This window comes from Mytilus californianus, unplaced genomic scaffold (genome assembly GCF_021869535.1).
Source record: "Mytilus californianus isolate M0D057914Y unplaced genomic scaffold, xbMytCali1.0.p SCAF_1, whole genome shotgun sequence".
NCBI classification, from domain to species: domain Eukaryota; kingdom Metazoa; phylum Mollusca; class Bivalvia; order Mytilida; family Mytilidae; genus Mytilus; species Mytilus californianus.
This window is the reverse complement of record NW_026262581.1, coordinates 116,113,088-116,134,819: the sequence shown is the minus strand read 5'-3', so window position 1 is coordinate 116,134,819 and position 21,732 is coordinate 116,113,088. Positions and strand designations below refer to the sequence as shown.

General features: G+C 32.3%; 1 protein-coding gene across 8 annotated transcripts; it reads right to left on the bottom strand.

Annotated features, from left to right (window-relative positions):
- Positions 1–5,671: 5,671 nt before the first annotated feature.
- LOC127731760 (malignant fibrous histiocytoma-amplified sequence 1 homolog) lies at positions 5,672–20,597 on the bottom strand. Of its 8 annotated transcripts, none has more exons than XM_052240627.1 (2): positions 20,517–20,597; positions 5,672–7,422 (listed from the first exon to the last, which is right to left on the bottom strand). In XM_052240627.1, the coding sequence occupies exon 2, from the start codon at positions 7,343–7,345 to the stop codon at positions 6,518–6,520; it is 828 nt and encodes a 275-aa protein (XP_052096587.1). In that variant the 5' UTR covers positions 7,346–7,422; positions 20,517–20,597; the 3' UTR covers positions 5,672–6,517. The 8 variants fall into 8 exon arrangements, with proteins under 8 accessions (XP_052096587.1, XP_052096573.1, XP_052096602.1 ...); XM_052240613.1 differs by lacking the exon at positions 20,517–20,597 and adding an exon at positions 20,360–20,471; XM_052240642.1 differs by lacking the exon at positions 20,517–20,597 and adding an exon at positions 20,291–20,310.
- Positions 20,598–21,732: the final 1,135 nt, after the last annotated feature.

Sequence of the window (21,732 nt, the reverse complement as noted above, 5' to 3'; positions counted from 1 at the left end):
TTACGAAAATGAGTTTTACACCCGATAACTTATGTCTATTTCAAAGTATAATAATTCATTAATAGGCAAGTAAATATGACGTCGTTTATTAAATGCTCTCAGATTTAAAAAGCCTTTGTTTAAAACTATTTGTTTAATTTCAGTCGTAGACACCTATTTACTGAACCTTTCGAGCAAATTTATGTATTTCACTTTGATTCAATACAATGGCTGGTTGACTTAAATTGATAAATGAATTTATTCCATATTGGTATTATTTTAGAAGGTTTCTCTATATGAATTGGATTTTGAATAAAAAAGCATATTAACCTGGAGAAAAGTGTTATTCACCGCGCTAGACGTCACGCGCTTTTACATGTTTTACATGTAACGTTATTGTTAAATGTTTGATGTTCAATTGGTTTTGGTAAATATTTGTCGTTAAGTACATTGACTTCTCTCGGAATATGGAATAAAACAATTACTGTCTTTTGTTTCGGTAAATATGTGGTTTAATTGACTGTTGAAAAAATGAGAAAACTAACGGCCTGATTTATGTACAAAACAATATAAAACGAAAAACAAATATGATATACAGCAACAAACGACAACCACTGAATTATATAGACTCCTTCCTGACTTGGGACAGACACATACAGAATTGGCGGGGTTAAACATGTTTGCTGGTACCAAAACCCGCCCCTAATCTGGGACAGTGGTGTCACAATACAACATCAGATCAAACTATAACAATCGGAACGATAAAAACACACACAAAATAAAACAAACACAAAAAAAAAACCACACAAAATACAAAAGACACAAAATACAGATCTGAGAGTATACAAAAAATGCACGGTTTATTTATTTTTGATCGTAAATCGTACATATATTCTGGACATTGCGAATATGCATTGACTGTGAGAGCTAAGATTCTTCTACACCGGGCTCGTCATCAACAGGATCTTGTCAAGGTTTGTGAAACAAGCAATGACAGACTTTCAAATAAATACTGCGTAACCAGACTTGCAAAGGCTACTCCACTGCGACGACTCACACCATATGCCGATGCAATACGTAGCTCTTTTAAAGACCATTTAAACTTTATCTTGATGAATCAGAACGCCCATTTCCTAAACGTACGAATTATCATCGTAGTGAATATATAACCTTCCAACCAGTCGACATTTAAGTTTACCTGATCACACTAAGGCAAATCTCAACTTCAACTAACTATTCTTAATATTGATCACGATGACGAGATAATCTTTCGGAAAAGATTTTGATTGATTGATTGAATTGATTGATACTTTCTTAACGTCCAGTGGCAGTTATTTCATGAATATTCAGGACGTGAACATAAAAAACCCAGTAATACAATAGGTAGGTTCTGAAAAGTAGTCCGACCAGGATCAAGGTTGAGCAATTTGGAAATGGTCAGTGGAATGTCGGACATTTTGCATTGCAGCAGACAACCTACAGACCCATAAGACAGTTGTTGCAATGGTTCTTTAATGTGCATAGATCATGACATTTTCTCTATACATCCTGCATAGCCAAACGAACATCCCAGTTTAAATAATTTTAGCAAGTTTTAACTACTAGACCGGTAGAAGTCTAGGTAATCATATTTCTTTACCCCAGTCAACACACAGGGTTTGGGGGATTTACCGCAAGCGGGTTAAGTTTGCAACAGATTAGACTGATGAACAGAGGTTATTCATATTGCGTAGTGCAATCTGCAGATGTTGAATGTCTTACTAAGTAATACATAATCACGGGTTGTATATATACACAGACAAGACCGATTGTCCTTGGTTAATAGAAACTAAAATAACAGTCATATATACAAGTGGGAAGTTTTGTAAGTGCACGTTCCTATCAGGACTATAACAGTTTATCGCTTTTTGCTTCAATGTTGATTGTTTGGTTGATTGATTGATTGTTCGTTCCTTAACGTCATGTAGTTAACATTAACATTAATGTTCATATACATATTCAGGACCAGAAAAAAACTATTTATTAATACAAAAGTAAGTTCTGCAAAGTGGTACTAGTAACGTTGGGGAGTTGTCAACTTAAAAAGGGATTAAACAAAAAAGTTCTCAAACATGTTTTTTACTACTTATATTTTTGCATTGCACAAGGTCATGAGTTTCTCAAACTGCTAATGACGTCTTTACACTAAATCCGTTGTATGTGTACTGATTAATACTTAAGTCTGGGAGAACATGATTTATTTATTAGTTTTAATTGGCTTTAAACGATAGCTTTCAGTAACATAAAGTACTCATATGTCGGTGGTTTGTGTCTATTGTGTTTTTACTTTAATTTTTTTTTGTGATTCGTGACCATTTGCAACTGATTTTCACTGTTTGTTCTTATGTTGTGCTGGTACACCGCTATCCCAGGTAAGGGGGAGGGTCTAGCGCTCACACAAATGCTTAACCCGCTGCATTCTTTATATGCATGTCCCACGTTAGGAGCCTATTATTCAGTGTTTGTCATATTTGTTTTTTCATGAATTAAATTGTTATAAATTAGGCCTTTAGTTTTTTCGTTTGAATTACTTCGTATTTGTCATGTCGAGATCTTTTAGAGCTTACAATATAGTATTGGTATTGTTTTTTCCTCGCATTGTTGAAGGCCGTACGGTGACGAATAATTGCTTATATCCATGTCATATGAACTCTGGTGGATAGTTGGTTCATTGGTTATGATACTATACGTCTCCTTATTGTTATGAGTTCATTAGAGGGACGTAAAGATTCTATATTGTATATAGCATAAAATAACCACAGGGACACAAACACATTATAATCTAAGTTCAGTTTTCTTTTGACTATCGATTTCCTGTTCAACTTATATAAAAGTAGAATTAATATTATCTGTATGCATGCTCTTAAATCTTAATGGTTAAATGTGTTAAACGGAGAAAACTCCATAAGTCAGTTTCACTTGTGCCTTATCCAATCTGTATTTGAGAAAATAAAATACTCTTAAACTGAACCGGGACGCAAGGAAGAGGGATTTGGACTTTCACTGAATATAAAGGACCGTCAATAAAAAAAGACTACTCGAGCTGTCTATGAAAAGAAAAATCGGATCGTGTATGGAGACAAATCACACCGTCTACATAGACAACTTGGACCGTCCACCAGAACATTGCTGGTGTACTATTTGATCTGGAACAGCCTATGGGGACAATATATACTTTTTTTATTTCAATTTTGTGTTGCTGTACACTTTTATATCTATATTTCTCTTAAACCAATAAACGAATCTGCAAGGATACAATTCTGAACTGTGTCTTTTTAGTTGCTGTTTTCTTCAGGATACGAATACAAATACGAATACTTTATTAAATCCAATTAAAGGGCCCGTTTCCGAGCATATGCATAAATATATGAAGTATTATTTATACAGTAATTTTAAGATATATTACATTGAAAATAAAAGAATATAACATTTTCAGACTTAATGGACATTAACCAAATAAACTGTTCGTAATTTAAAAAAAAGAAGAGAAATTTAACATTGAATACATGCTTCCAAAGAATAAAATTACTTTCAGTGCATTCCATTAAAAAATGAAACTCGTCTCCAACCTGCATATTTGTACACTACCCATAAAATCTTTTATCTTTTTCGATTCTTTTAGATCGACCTTTCTCAATAGCTGATCAATGAGCACTAATTCTAAACTGAGTTATACTTTCAGATTCAGGATGATTAGTTATAGATATTTCATATCTTTTGGATAGTTTTGCGGTGTTTCGTAAATTATACCATAGTTTTTTTGTTGAAACCCCTCAAGCTATGGTATAATTTACGAAACACCGCAAAACTATCCAAAAAATATGGAATATCTGTTTAACCTATCGCATCTTTTGCTGTTCTGGATATGGACGCAAGAGACCCCAATTTAAAAGTTGAACTACAAAGGGTTAGTTTTTTTTGTTTTATCAAAATGTTCGAATGTTTTAATTTTTTAATATTCATTTATAATTCTGAGGAAATTAATTTCACAAGAATCTTTTTGAGGGTTTGGATGAATCATTCCACATTTTAATTTGTACCTGAAGCCCAAGTCGTACATTAATTAAAAGGGATTTCAAAATGTTCATGATTAAAATCACATGTTGACTAGCAATAATTTACACAAAATTTGATGCTTCATTTAGAAAAACCAGACGCTATCTAATTTTAACATTTCAACATTATTGTAATTACTTGAGCAACCTCGTTAAAGTCTAGATGTCAGCAATGTATAACAAATCGGGTGCGGATCCAGGATACAGAAAGGGGGATCTAGCAAGCCAACATTTGGAGTAATACAATGAATAAGTATATGCATTTACCATATATGAAGCTCCTTAAAAGGGGCTTGCTACCCGTCCCCTCCCCCATAAAAGCCACCTCGGCAATTTTCAAACCTATACATGTAGCTGTACAGTGGAGCCTATGGAATACAATCCAAGTATAAATCTCAATAACCGAAAATCAACTTATATTTTCAAGTATAATATATACACATTTATACACATATAATATATACACATTTATACACAAGTATAATATATACACATTTATACATATATTTTTTCAAAACTTTATTTGTTTGTTTATTTGTTCTAGGAGCGATTTTTTTCATTTAAAAATATAGGTCAACAGAGTTGGTGTACGTGGGTTCGATTCCCATCCTAGGCATTCATTTATATCGGCTGGTGCAAAGCGGGCAGTTAAGCTGAGTGGCCCCGCACTGACTCTGTTGTTCAAATGTCAAAGAATTCAGGCAGCCAGGTCTTGCTATCTTTCTTTTTCTCGAAGACCATTTACAACGAAACCATGGTATAATTGTGAAAATTATACCATAGATATCTATGGTATAATTTTCGGTTATTGAGATTTATACTCGGATTGCATTCCCATAGGTTCCATTGTACAGCTATAGGTTAATGGACAGATAATTTATTGTCACTTATGGACGTATACATAAGCATCCTCATTCTGCAGCTGCTCCTTATTTGAGAATGCATATGCATGGCAGTACTTCCGTAACAGAAATTTGACAGAAGTTTCGCCGATAAATGCCATTGTCCACTTCCACAGTGGTCACTGGTAATATATATACAGAGAGAGCTTTCTCTCTATATATATATACATTATCAGTAACCGCTGCATGTGGATAGTAAACCAGGAATTGATAGTAGATAGTAAACACAGGCCATTTCTAGTATATTTGTGTAAATATATTACAGAAAAATTCGAAAATAATAAAAATTAAAAGAAAATAAAAAGATTACGGATTTCAGAAAAAAGAGAGAGGGCTAAAAAAAATGTCCTGTCCCCAAGTAACATTTTGGCACACTTTTTATCTGTATACAAACTATGTCTAAGGCAACACAAATTAAGGACTCTGTTTTTCATCGCCCTCTGAGATCGAGTTGTTCTGAGCTGAATTAAATTGTATGGGCGAGGTGGTTATATTTTTGAACTTTGCTTGTAGACATAATCTTGTTTATTTGTAATTATCGTTGTTTTGTTTTGACGTACCTAATTGTTGGATAATTTTTAATTCCGTTGTGAAACTTCAGATTTAAGTAGCTTATGTGCAATGTTGTTTACAAACATATTTGTTTGAATTATTGAACTTTTAATTTAAAGGAGTAAAAACTAATCGACAACTCTAATCACCAAAATAAACACTTTAATGTGTGATTCATATCAGTTTTATAGCCACATATACCAACCAAAGTGATAAAAGTACCAAAAGTTTTAATATATGTTGCTAAAACAAGACGGACAAATTGACAAGTCATTCAAAAATTTATTACAGGTAGAATATATTTTACTAAATAAATATCATTATCATAAGATATGAAATGCATCAACTTAAATCATGGTTGAACAGACACTTCTCAGTTTTGAGATTTAAAAAAGCTAGATAAGACAAATTTCACAAAAACCTGATGAATGCAATGAAACTTTTATTATATTTATGTTTTACTTGGTCAGACCTTTCGTACATAAAACAGTCCTTGTACAGAAATATAGTGCCATATATGTCTATTTCTTGAATGTTGTTTCACATTTCATTGAAAAAATACCTTTGCTTTAAACTTAGTAGTTCTCTGGTGCTGTTGATTGTGAAATTTATTCCGGCTTGTGTTTTTGAGAGTTAAAAACTTCATAAAAACTATCTCCGTATACTTAATTAGCAAGAGTTATCTCTTTTTATATCTATTTATATTAGAAGCGAATCTTATATATATACAATGTACATTCTACATTCTTCATAAAATACAGATATCCGATCTATATATCATGGCCGTAATGGCACCCATTTCAAAGACTGAAAACTGAAATAAATATTCAAAATTCTAATAAATCAAATAAAAAATCTGATAATAAAAACAATACAGAAAAATAAAAGTTAAGAATATCGCTACAATCAGAGACATATAATACATTGTATTGTATTATATGTTTCTGCTACGATGTCTAAAATCATATTGTAAGAATTATGAGCCAAGGTTTACCAACTATTTCCAGACGAAGCACTGCTGCGCGTCGTCAGATTTCCCATGTCCCGATTTAGATATTTGTCAATTGCATTTATCCCAAGACGGCACACCTCTATCGGTGGACGAACAAGTGGATTACCTTCCAGTAACGAGGAAATATATCTCCAGTCCCAGTCAATGTTCCTCAGCTGACCAAAGTCTTTAGGGAGAGATTGTAACAGATTATTCCCAAGCCACAGACAGCGCAGCTCGGTCATTTTACAGATACTGTCGGGGAGTGTTCTCAAGCGGTTAAAGCACAGAAGCAATGTGTGAAGATTTTTCATGTTTGAAATCTGATGAGGAAGTTCTTCTAGCAAATTATCACACATATCTAGAAATTCTAAATTTTCAAGATCACAAAGCTCGATTGGGAAGTCTTCAAATTCGTTGTTAGATAAATGAAGACTTTTAAGGTTTGTTAGATTTTTAAATCCATTTGGTAAGCTTGATAAATGGTTATTACTCAGAGCAAGTCTCTCCAAACTGACCAATAATGTTACTTCTGATGCCAATGTTTGCATTTCATTGGTATCCAGAATGAGCACTTTCAGGTTGATCAGTTTTCCGATTGCCGGAGGAAGTTTTGGAAGTTTAAAATCAAGACATGCCTCTCGCTCTGGACTAAGTTCCAAAACTTCTAATTCCAAAATATTGAATATAGATCTCGGCAACTCGTTTAGATCTCTTCCTCTTATTTTCAATTTTTTCAGTCCGTAATAAATTGGATCCTCTGTTTCTATAAGCCTTCTGAGCGATTTAGCATCACTGAGATTACGTGGTGTACAAATATAAGCCATATTGAAGACTGATTAAAAATTAATGTTCCTTTAATATAGGTTTTTCCTCTCCGTACCAACTCCAATCAATATAAATTCTACAAGACAAAAAGATTTAAATAAAAATATGAATTTGTTTTATTGAATTTGATTAAATATAAACGCCCCGTAGAGAAATATTTGTATTTTAACCAAGACATGCTTTAAAATCAATATCATTATTTACCTCCTGTAATTTGAGCTGCTTTCTACCTGCCTTCCTACACCTGTATCTAGCTTCCCAGGTGTGTAAAGTCTAATTTAAAGTTCCGTCATTCCTCCGTAGACATGTTACGTTTTAAATCCGTTCTAACCATTAACTTTTGTAAACGTATCAATTCTTTTGTTAATTCTTTTTATGAAACCGAATGTTTACGTTGATCGACGAATTAAACGGTGTTGAAATTTGTGATGTAAAATCGTACTTAAAATTGCTTTGATCTTGTGTTGCAATAGGTTTCAATATTAGTAAGGACTAGAACTATATCCATAAAATTTGTTTTGATATTTGTTTTTCAACAAAAAGTACATGTATCAAAAGCCCTAAAATAGTAAAAATATTTAAATCATTCTTCAATCAGGAAAATAAAAAGAAAACAACAAAAACAAAAATAGAACAATAAAAGAAGCATAACAAACTTTGACATACTATGAATAGTCAATTACATAGAATACTAATAGATTTACATATTCCTTGACTTGAAGGACGTACTTTAACCTATAACGGTTTACTTTTACAAATTGTGACTTGGATGGGGAGTTGTCTCATTGACACCAGGCATGGGGCGAATTACATTGCAATGTAATGCATTATATTACAATTACTTTGTCAAAACCATGCATTAAATTACAATTACAATTACATGTTTTTATCAAAGTAATGCATTAAATTACAATTACTTTTGCAAAGTAATGCATTGAATTACACATTACGTTTATAAATTTTATTATCAAGTGAAAAGAAAAATCAAACATTTTGAAAAACAACACGAAGTCACAATATATTCTAGCATATGCAGTAACTGTTCCATGTCTTGAATTTAAGTATACATGTAAAAAGTCTATTCAATACGATTATTGCATTTAAACATCATAAGGATTTCGAAGGTTTCATGTAGAATGATAGTGACAAAATGGTGAAAAGATTGATTAAAAAACAAACTAATTGGTGTTTTATAACAATGTTCAATTACCTGTTATTTAATCATGTGATCTTTTGACAACAATGGAACACTTTTACAGTAATGCTTATCAAATATCAATCTTTTTATGTAATGTATAAAATAAAATGAAAAAAACAAAAAAGAACTCAATCTGATATACAGTGTTGTGTTATTCATTTAGAATTGTAATTTGGTCATTCTAGTAATTATACCACTTTATTTTTTTCTATTCAAGTTCTACCTGGGGCAAGGCTTAATCTCCGAATTCCCTCTAGTGATTTATGTAAAGTGTAAAAAATAAATAGAAAATAAAAAAATCAATATTCAAATGATTATGTTCTTAGTTAATAAAAAAATCTTAAATTCTGCTCTAGCTTAATCTCCAACAATCTGTTAAAGATATATAGTATGTGCAAAAATTAATGCCATGAAATGCAATGTAATGCATGAAATTACACAACTTTTTGCTAAAGTAATGCATTAAATTACAATTACATGTAATGCAAAAATTGCTGCATTACACATTACACGCAATTACTTGGAAAAATGTAATGCATTACCCCATGCCTGATTGGCACTCATACTTCATCTTCTTTTATCTATTGCATTGCACCTAGCAAAAAAAAAACCAATTCATTCATGAAAGTTGTTTGAATCACAAAGACAGCATTCTCCATAAATTACGAGTGTCAATAATGAAAAAGTATGGTTTGTCTTGTTCATGAATACATTAGTTAAACAGTTAAGGTAACGATGCTTCAGCTTCAAAGCTTATCTAATCCCACCACTGCTGACATTTGAAAATTAAATGTAATTATACCACATACTTAACTGCTGTTTTTTTATTTAATGAAATAACCAAAACATTCCAATGTGATATAAAAATCGATACCGTTTCAATTACTAGTAAAACTAAAGTCCGTTTATGTCGGTATTTTATTTCACATATTCATTCAAACAGTATATCTCTAACGGGAAGCTTAATACCAAAATTTATGAAAAAAGAGATGATTTTTCATTTCCTATTGTTAATTATCCATTTTTAGATGGTGACGTTCTCTTGTCACCATCTTATGGTGTTTATGTAAGAGATAAATTTGTCCTGGTAAAATATGTCCGGGTGGACACATATTACTAGTATAAAAAGTCCATGGTTACAGAATTTACTAGTATAATTAGTCCGATGTTAGTAATTTATGTCCCCAGACCAATTTTCCTAGGAATTCAAGTCCATGTCATTAATATTCCTAGGTAAAAACGTCCATGTTCTTTTTTTTATAGGAAAAATATTAATGAATCAAATCATTTACATTTAAACAATATTGGAAATTTAAATATTAAGTTTTAATATTGTTTAAGAGTTGTGTATTTATATTTTTAATAAAATTCATGTCCCCAGACTAATTTTCCTAGGAAATCATGTCCATGTCATTGTTATTCCTAGGTAAAAACGTCCATGCCCTTTATTTTAAAAGGTAAATATAAATGTTATGTTTTAATATTGTTTAAGAGTTGTGTATCAATTTTTTTAATATAATGTTTGTCTCCAGACTAATTTTCCTAGGAAATCATGTCAATGTCATTAATATTCCTAGGTAAAAACGTCCATGCCATTTATTTTAAAAGGAAAATTTTAATGAAACAAATTATTTACATGTTAACAATGGAAATTCAATTTTTATATTTTAATATTGTTTAAGAGATGCGCATTAATATTTTAATAAAATTCATGTCACCAGACTAATTTTCCTAGGAAATCATGTCCATGTCATTAATATTCCTAGGTAAAAACGTCCATTCCCTTTATTTTGAAAGTTAAATTTAAATGTTATGTTTTAATATTGTTTTAGAGTTGTGTATTAATATTTTTATAAAATTTATGTCCCCAGAATAATTTTCCTAGGACATCATGTCCATGTCATTAACATGCCTAGGTTATAACGTCCGGCAATGTCCTTTTATTTTAATAAGAAAAATTAATGAAACTTTTCAATCTTAACTAAGAAAATGTTTAAAATATAATAAAAATTACTAGAAAAACAAGTCTTAGGACAATTTTTCCTAGGAAAATAAGTGCCAGACATATTTTACTAGTTATGGACTTATTTTCCTAGGAAAATTTGTCCTGGGACTTAAATTCCTAGTAAAATAATGGTCATGGACTTGATTAACTAGGAAAAAAAGTCTGGCGGACAAATTTTACTACCGGACCAAATTTACTGTTACATTTATATAACTCAACGTGTTCGGTTCGCTCGTGTATGTAACAACGTATTTGATTTTAACGAAAGAAACCTCTGTATTACTGAAAAATTATCACACCAGGGTTTTCGATATCACAAACTAGTCAAAACATTTACTAAATTGTATCATCGACACAAGGACATCATTCGTAAATATAAATCAACATGCAGACATTCAGGTATTTCACATCCAATCTTTTATGGTAATATTCTATACAAAGCATAAAAATGTCGACATTCACCTCAAAAGTTAACCAAACCTTTAAACAGACTTATTCAGAAGGGATATAGTTACGATACTGTTATCAGGACATTAAAGATGGCATATTTTGGTATTAATATTGATTCACTCATAGGGTCTTTGCATCGGAAATTAACACATTTATTCTAAAATCTAAAATTTAATGACAGAAGTCCATACAATACGTATCCGCATTCGTGTCCAAGATGTGATAAGAAACGTGCTATCATATGTTTGTTTTTGATACTTTGTTATCAGTTGTATACATTCTTGATAAAAAAACTTCAAGAAAAACTGAGATTGTCCGAGTCATATTAAAATAAAACCGTCATCAAGAAACCTCATGTTATGGCTCATTGTTTCTATGTTTTTCCCTATTGATTGCTGTCTCGCATTATCCGGACGACGACTGCCAGGCCTATCAATCTTCCTTAAAGTTTTTTTTTCCTCTAAGGCTATTTTCTCCTGGTTTATACATTTGTTTATCTATAGTGTTTTTCTTTTTTTTCAAAGCAAACATTCCATTCTCTCTATTCTATTCAAAATTACATTGACGCTGAAGTACACGGATGATAGCACACGAACACCCCAAAATGCAGGAGTGTAAGGTGCTGAACTCAACAAACAGCACCAGTATTGTACATTTATAAATAAATGTATAACGATATATTTGGTTCAGGTCATTTATGAAAACTAGAAGATGCTTTATAAATAATGTATCTGAATTTATGAAATATTCATATACATATCTAATAACTAAAGACCAAGTCGTAATGAACACCATATACTGTTATATTTACACCTTATAGTTTACATGTATTGTATTCGCAAAAACAAAGCAAAAAGTATAATACACAAGTTAATCAAACTTATAGAACGTCTTCTTATATATACAGTTTATAACAATATGTATTAAACAGGGAATTACTATATTTCATTTTTCTTCCATGGATTCAAAGCATGGAAATATATTTACCATTTGTAAACGTTATTATATTAAGGCATATTTATTTAGAGAAATAAAGAAAACGAAGAGAGAGAGAGAGAGAGAGAGAGAGAGAGAGAGAAAGAGAGAGAGAGAGAGAGAGAAAGACGATTTGAAGTGACGTGTATACATGTGTTCCTGTTTTAATTATCTGGTACATGTTGTATTTCTCTCATGCAGATCAATCGCATTATACCAGAAACCTCTGTGTTTTTTAAAATATAATCACAAATATTTAAAAATATTTTTGATCTTATTCATGTACTATTTGAATTTCTATTTCAACGCGTCAACAACCTAGATCCAAGACAAGGCCGTTCGCAACTAGATTGAAATATAAAAGAAAAGTGCTTAGGTACAATTACGTAATTTAAAACTGACAATTTCAGATTTAAAATTTGACATTGATCCTGCGGAGTGAGAGAGAGAGAGTAAAATGGTAATAATCTTTACAGTTTCTTCATGGTATTAGATTTTCTGGGAAAAAAAATACTGGACCAGATGTAACATATTCCTTTATATCCTCTAAAAGGGAATTATCTGAATCTCTATAAACCAAACGCTGTTCATTGACGTTATCGTAAAAAAAACTAAAATGGTCAAAGTACGACCGAACTCTATCCGACATTGACAGAATGCCAAAGAATGTTAGCCTGTTTGTTCAGTACACCACCGTATTTAATGTTTATTTTGGTAGTGATCAGTTTTAATAAAAATATATGTACATTACATGTATTAGTTATTTAAAATCAAAACCTTTCGACAAAAAAAAACAATTGTTTGAATTTGAATGTCGATGAAACGTATCAAAACTGATTGACCGTTTGACGTAGACAAGAAACATTTTATTAACTTATTATATAGTACAAGTCTAGTAAATAAACACAACTAATCTGAAACGTACTTTTATTGATGGCTCAAAGGGAAGTCAATAAAAAGTACTTTTTGAATATTAATGATACGTTTAGTAGTAATTTTATGATAATACACATTGCACATTCCATAAAGATTGACACAATTTTGCATAATTTTGAATGAGGCATATTTGTACTTAAAAACGACTGTGATGCACTGTAGCTTTGTATATTGATATGACCATTGTATTCATTTGGTGATTATTGAAGAAAAGTATACTATTTCTAACGTTTTGTTTTCGAATTGTTATAAACTCCTCACTACAAGACCAAACAAACTTATATTATTCGATTATGGCAAAAGAAGCACTTTCATCCAGAAACCAGTGTTGTAAAGATGTACTTCTATAACACAGTTACTGTAGTTTCTCATAGTCAATTTCTTTTTATATCTTAACATCTTACAGATAACGTTTAAAGTCTTGCTCGTAGGGGAATGCTAGTCTATTGGTAAATGTGTCGTGACCATCATAGGTTGGATGTGTGTCAGCAATTACTGTAGATGTCACTGACCAGTATTCAGTGTATCGTAGTATGTAAATACGATGTTGCCTGGTACAAATGGAAGGGAAGATCATTATTAAAACAGTTCAAGGGAGTAATTCAGGAAGAGAAAACAATAGTTTCTTATCTATCTATCATTTTTTTGTGGTACTCGATTTTTACTTTTCCTTGTTTCTCAAATTCATTTTAAAGTAGATAAAAAGTACAGATGATACCTAAAAAAGCACTGTTCATAACTTCGTGAGACAAGTTTAAAACATTTATTTGTAAAGAATATTCCAGCACGAATGTCATCATTGACCCTTAAGACATTAACATTAGAATATCGTTCAAAGAGTTAAACAAACTCTCAAACAAGAAAGATCTTGAAAATCAAAAGAAGCAAACCAGCTGACTAAACAAATATTTAATTTGCACTTCCATTTTTTATACTGTTTGTATCGTGCTTATAATCTGTTTGTTGTTCATGGCGGTGAACGTTTTAAGATTTGTATTTTCGGAATAAATTTATGTCACTAACAAACGACGACGGTGACGATTATTTAAAAAAAAGAAAGAATATACCTTGTTTGCAATCAAGCTCCATGTTCCAGAAAATAGACAACAATATTCCACAAAACACTGCATAGACAACGTAATTTTGAGCAGCGCAAAATATTACGTGCATGGAAAGTTCTAATCGATTTTAATAAAGGTCTGCAGCGGAGATATTTCTGTTTTAACACATTGTTACTGTTAAATTATTCTCCATATAGTCAATGCTGTATCTTGTAACAGGATATCGGAGACATTCATGATATTTCATTTTGAATAAAAACTACATATAAATCAATGAAATTTTAATTTTAGTTTCATTAGTGTTGTCATTGACACACGGAAAGAGAATTCGATTAATAGGATGAATGAGTTTTCTCATTGATTTTATATAAATAATAGGTATTAACAAAATGAATTTGTAAGACTTGAAATTTCACTCAATCTTATTATTTCAAGGAATTGTTGGGTTGCCTGCCCAAAAGCGTTGGAGGATATACAAAGTAACATTTAAATATAAATAAGAAGATGTGGTATGAGTGCCAATGAGACAACTATCCATCCAAGTCACAATGTGTAAAAAGTAAACAATTATAGGTCAAAGTACGGCCTTCAACACGGAGCCTTGGCTCATACCGAACAGCAAGCTTTAAAGGACCACAAAAAGACTAGTGTAAAACAATTCAAACAGGAAAACCAACGGTCTAATCTATATCTAAAAACGAGAAACGAGAAACGAGAAACACTTATGAACCACACCAACAAACGACTACCACGGGTTTAAACGTTTTAACAGGCGCCAACCTTCACCCTAACATGAAACAGTGGTATAACATTACAACATAAAAAGACACACAATAAAATATCAATTGAAATGGCTTAACTCGATCAAAAAGACAATACACAAAAACAAGTAAATATACACTGAACGAATAAGTTTGATCTATGACACAATATAAATAAAAGAACGGAGTTCCAATGTCCCCCGCGTTGCACATATTTTATATTTCCAAGCAGGGAATAAGACTAACATTTTCCAACTAGGGGCCCAACCTGCCACAATGTGAAAATCAACACTATGGGCATTTTAAAGAAAAATTTAGGACCCAACCCAAATTTTTTGTGGCATTGGCTATTGGGCCCCTGCTAATCGTTTTCCCTGTCAAGGGGCATAACTCTTTTTTAAAAAGTCAATCGTCCACCATCATAGAACATGTGCGAGATATTGCTGATATTAACTTATAGTATAAGTTTTATAAAAATCTGGCAAGAATTGTACCCGTGAGAGCGCTAACGAGGCCATTTTCCATAAATTTAATATTTCCAAGGGGCATAACTCTTTTAAAAAAGTCGATCGGCCACCATTATAGAACTTGTCCGAGATATTGCTGATATTAACCTATAATATAAGTTTTATAAAAATCTGGCAAGACTTGTACCCGTGAGAGCGCTAACGAGGCCATTTTCCATAAAATTATTATTTCCAAGGGACATAACTCTTTTTTTAAAAGTCGATCGTCCACCACGATAGAACTTGTCCGAGATATTACTGATATTAACCTATAGTATAAGTTTTATAAAAATTTGGCAAGACTTGTACCCGTGAGAGCGCTAACGAGGCCATTTTCCATTAATTTAGTATTTCCAAGGGGCATAACTCTTTTAAAAAAGTCGATCGTCCATAAATTTAATATTTCCAAGGGCATAACTCTTTTAAAAAAAGTCGATCGTCCACCATTACAGAACGTGTCCGAGATATTGCTGATATTAACCTATAGTATAATTTTTATAAAAATCTGGCAAGAATTGTACCCGTGATTGCGCTAACAAGACAGGACGGACGGACACATGGACGGACGGACGCCCGGTTTTTCCATGTTCCCCGCAATGAGTTACGCGGGGGACAATAAAAAAGATATTTCAATGTCAAAAAGACAACTTTAACCTCGGACAAATGGCGTTAAACAAAGTAACGTACACAGGTAAATTTAAATATAATAATTTTGTTGTTAGTGCAGAAACATTTTTTACAAAATAAATTTGTTATTCATAGCACGAGTACAAAAGTGAAATTATTTTCGTCATACTAAATACTTATCAAAGGTGGTACATATTAAAAATAGTAAGACGAGATATAACACAAAATAAGTAAACATTGAATAACAGAAATGCATTATAAATTGTGCCAACAGATCAAATAAACACGAAAGTACGAATAGAAAATAAACGTGGATGTGTATATATATACATCCCAAAAAAACGTCGAAAAGAATACAAATTTAGTTATGTTTTAATTTGTTGATGACAAAATCGATGTTAGTGCCAATGAAACCTTTTTTCAAAGATCTTATTACAACATTAGTAAGATAACCTTTATTAATAAGTTTGTTTAAAGGTTCGATAAATTTACACGGATCATATAGTGATTTCCGCGCTTTTAGTACAATATTACCGTAAAATTTAGGATGTGAAATACCATTTTTAATAAGTTTTCTACAGGTATAGCCAAATTTACTAATCAAATCTTTGTATCTCTGAAAGAATTTAGTAAATGTATTGCTAACGAAATCCCTGACTTAATAATTTACCAGTGATACATTGAATACGTTCGTTTACTACACACACGGGCATAACGAATGAGTTGGGATATGATGGAGCCAAAGCAACATCTCCGTCTAAAAAAGGAAAATTAACAATAGGAAATGAAAAATCGTCTCTTTTGTCATAAATTTTTGTATGGTGTTTACCTTTAGAAATTGAAATGTCTAAATCTAGAAAAGGACAACTACTGCTGTTTATGTTAGATTTTTTTAAAGTAAGTTCCTTTGGGTAAATTTCGGTAGTATATTTAGAGAATTCTGGATTGTTCATTTCAAAAATGTTATACAAAATGCTCAAAATCATGCAATCTTTTATTCAAAGTTATGGAGGGCAGATGCTAAAGAATATAGTCTAATTATAGTCTGAAATTCATCTCTGACATCAGACGACCTTTATAAGAATTTATAAGAATTTGCAGTGGCACCGCCACCCCCTACCCCACCCAACCACCACCACCACCACCACCAACAACAACAACAAAGACCGTCAGACGTCATGAGCAATCTCGGACGATTTGGAAAAGTGCTTTTGTGTCTTCAGTTTAAGACTCAAATTTAATTATCACGAAATCTTCCACTGATATTTGACCGTATTTAAAACAAAGTTACTACAGTGGGAAATCTAATATAAAAATACATCATTTTGCAAACGCTGACAAATGGACTCTTAAATGTTTGGCACGTTCTCAGCAAAGAAGCTTAATCGATTATAAAGTTACAAGATTGATTGATTGTTGCATACTTAACGTCCAATGGCAATTATTTCATGCACATACAAGACGAGAAACTTTTAACAATAGGCACGTTCTGCAAGGTTGGACGACAGGGATGAAGGCGGGAAATTTGGACTGCAACAGGAGAACAATGGTATGTTTATACTTACACGAGCAACACGACGGGTGCCGCATGTGGAGCAGGCTCTGCTTACCCTCCCAGAGCACCTGGGATCACCCCCAGTTTTTGGTGGTGTTCGTGTTGCACAGTCTTTAGTTTTCTATGTTGTGTTTTGTGAACTGTTGTTTGTCTGTTGGTCTTTTTCCTTTCCACATCTGACCAAAGGTGCCTGATATTTTATACATCTTGTACAGTCAAACGGACGTCCCACTTGGCAAGGTTTATCCCATACTGTCAGAAGAGGACCAAGGTGACCATATTTCTATGACCAAGTCACTCTTGTGGTTAGATTCACAAGACAGCGTGATGATAAATAGAAATGGTGAAAATAAATTAAAATAAAACAAAATTACCATATAAAGTTATCATTTCCCTCTTGATATAGCAAATGATTTGAACAACATGCTATATGAGTTTTGTAAAAAGTGGTTAAGAATGTTGCTATGCAAATCATGTACTGGTGTAAATTTCTACTGGCTGTTGGCCTACACGTAATTTCTACTGGCCGATGGCCTATACGTAATTTCTAAAGGCTGATGGCCTATACGTAATTTCTAATGGCTGATGGCCTATACGTAATTTCTACTGGCCGATGGCCTATACGTAATTTCTACCGGCTGATGGCCTATACGTAATTTCTACTGGCTGGTGGCCTATACGTAATTTCTACTGGCTGTTGGCCTATACGTAATTTCTAATGGCTGATGGCCTATACGTAATTTCTACTGGCTGTTGGCATATACGTAATTTCTACTGGCTGATGGCCTATACATAATTTCTACTGGCCGATGGCCTATAGATACGTCATTTCTACTGGCTGTTGACCTATACGTAATTTCTACTGGCTGTTGGCCTATACGTAATTTCTAATGGCTGATGGCCTATACGTAATTTCTACTGGCCGATGGCCTATACGTAATTTCTACTGGCTGTTGGCCTATACGTAATTTCTACTGGTCGATGGCCTATACGTAATTTCTACTGGCTGTTGGCCTATACGTAATTTCTACTGGTCGATGGCCTATACGTAATTTCTACTGGCTGTTGGCCTATACGTAATTTCTAATGGCTGATGGCCTATACGTAATTTCTACTGGCTGATGGCCTATACGTAATTTCTACTGGCTGATGGCCTATACGTAATTTCTACTGGCTGGTGGCCTATACGTAATTTCTACTGGCTGTTGACCTATACGTAATTTCTAATGGCTGATGGCCTATACGTAATTTCTAATGGCTGATGGCCTATACGTAATTTCTACTGGCCGATGGCCTATACGTAATTTCTACCGGCTGATGGCCTATACGTAATTTCTACTGGCTGGTGGCCTATACGTAATTTCTACTGGCTGTTGGCCTATACGTAATTTCTAATGGCTGATGGCCTATACGTAATTTCTACTGGCTGTTGGCCTATACGTAATTTCTACTGGCTGATGGCCTATACATAATTTCTACTGGCCGATGGCCTATAGATACGTCATTTCTACTGGCTGTTGACCTATACGTAATTTCTACTGGCTGTTGGCCTATACGTAATTTCTAATGGCTGATGGCCTATACGTAATTTTTACTGGCCGATGGCCTATACGTAATTTCTACTGGCTGTTGGCCTATACGTTATTTCTACTGGTCGATGGCCTATACGTAATTTCTACTGGCTGTTGGCCTATACGTAATTTCTACTGGTCGATGGCCTATACGTAATTTCTACTGGCTGTTGGCCTATACGTAATTTCTAATGGCTGATGGCCTATACGTAATTTCTACTGGCTGATGGCCTATACGTAATTTCTACTGGCTGATGGCCTATACGTAATTTCTACTGATTAACATTTTTTAATATATCAGTATAATTTATATGAAATGTATCAATCTTGCATTTCTCTTAATAAATAATGAAAATAAGACAAAATGTGTTTGCACGTGTATCTAAAATAACATATTTTAACATGATATTTTTGGAAATCCACGATTAAGGTTTAGAAATAAATTTAAATCAGTAAGTTTACCGATGTAAAAAAAAATATTGATTGTGTCACCTTTCACAAGAAGAGTTACTATTCTATTGTCCCAGTTTTCCAGATTGGTTCAGAAGACGATGAATAATTAACCTTTATTTTTTCTGAATGCCTAGTTGCTTACTCTTTAACGTTTATAGTAGATATCTTTTAATTCTTATGAATTCCCATTATATGTTGTAAAAAAAGAAAATGTACACCAATTGTTCATTTCGACATATTTTTTTTAAAGAACGATGCCCTGCACATTTTACTGAAAAGATAGAGCAAAATTCATATTTCTTTCAAATTGCGCTGGATTTTAAGATCATATTTAGATATTTGAATTTTTGTCTTCTTCAACAGTATCACACTTGTTCTTTTATGGAGTAACCAAAGGAAGACATAATCTTAAAAAAAAAAGGTAGCAACAAAACTTTCAATTGTAAATATCAAAACAAATAATTCATTTAATATCCTACCTTCAAATGTCGTTCCTCGATGTAATGTATATTATAAAACCAATATTTCAAATAAATAATTCACTGATGCGTTTAGCACTTATCAAACTCGATAGCTAGTGATTATTGTTGTCTGCTGAGGGAAATGTAGAATGGAGACATATTAACTAAATCATAAACACGATGTCGTAGTCCTTGACAAGTATAATCTGTATTTTCAAGTAAGATAAAATTTCGGATTTAACAGATTGGGATAGCTCCACGGAAATGTTCAAAAAGCAGCAAAAAAGAAATTCGCGTTAGCAACTATTTGGAAATTTATTGTGGAACAGATATATTAAAAAAACATCTCTGAAAAAATCACGAAAAACAACCGTTTCTTTCTTACCTAACGGATTCTACTGACAAAAGAAGTAGTTGCAAAATAGAAAAGGTAACATTCACGTTACTTACTTACTTTTATATTACTGAATGGTACACTATCTATATGATTAAGATCATGTTAGCCTATTTATCACAGTCTTGCTCATTTCGACGCATTTCTATATATAAATGGACCAATATGCACTATGTATTTGGAAGTATTGTCTTATTTTTTATGACAACTATCTTACCTTCTGATCGACCAATACTTTCATAGAAACTTCATACTCTTTCATGAACATCTAAGCCTTAGCTTTAAATGAACAAATACATTAATTAAATATGTTTTTAGAAAACTGCGTGTGTAGATCATATTAGATAAAAAGAGTGTTTGATATTGGCTCATATATATATATACAATTTATTATTCATTTTTTTTAAGTAACACTTGATCTGTTATTAGCTTAGAGATTGAGAAATATCGCGTAATATATTAAAATTCAATGTAAATCTTTAAATACAGAATGAAACCACTAATAACAATCGTGAGACTATAATTATATTCAAAACCAAGGTTAAAAATAAGAGATAAAAAAATTAGAAACTTCAAATCCAAACGGTAGAAGTAAGAACAAGCTTGCTCTTGTTATTTACCCCATGTGTTCTTTAATTCCCGTCCCTGTCTTGGTTCAAGTACTTTCTATGCTGCCAAACCTCAAATTAGTTTGACATTCATTTACGGTTTCAAAAGATTAAATGAATTTTTTATATGAACACAGCTTTGTATATTAAAATATAACACGTAACGTCTTCTAGTATTCAATATTACAAAGCAATTTGACAGAAAAAAATGTATAAAGATAATCATATGTCGCTAGTTTCATTACATATTATCACTGGGTCGATCCAACTGCTTGTTGACACTATAATTCATTATAGGGTATCATCCGCACAGTAGCCTTACATCATTCACTGTTCATAAACAGTAAGTTTTCCCGCCATTGTTTAAACTCCACTTCATCTAGGAGATTTGGGTTGTTGTCACAGTGACGTATTCCTCACATTTCCTTTTATTCATATTTCAAATTCCTTTAGAGAACGTTGAGCTGAAGGAAAAAAAAATATGTTGGAAGACATAAATTCCAACTATTCAAAGCTACTTACTAAACTATAAATGCTGGTTAATCCCGCCAAAGAAATACCAACAGATTTACTAATGGTATTTGCACCGTAAGGAAAGGGGATACAATTGCGATGCAGCCCTTTGCATTTAAAAATGTTTTATACTAAGTATAACATGTTCAAAATAATTAAATAAAGTATAAATTTATATATATGTTGGTTGAAAATAACCTATAGGTGAATAATTTTTGTTACATTGACTTTTATTTTATAATAAAATCCTCCCAAAGTGTTGACTGGGAAATTAAAATGTGACCAATTCTTGAGAACAGTAGTAAAACTAAA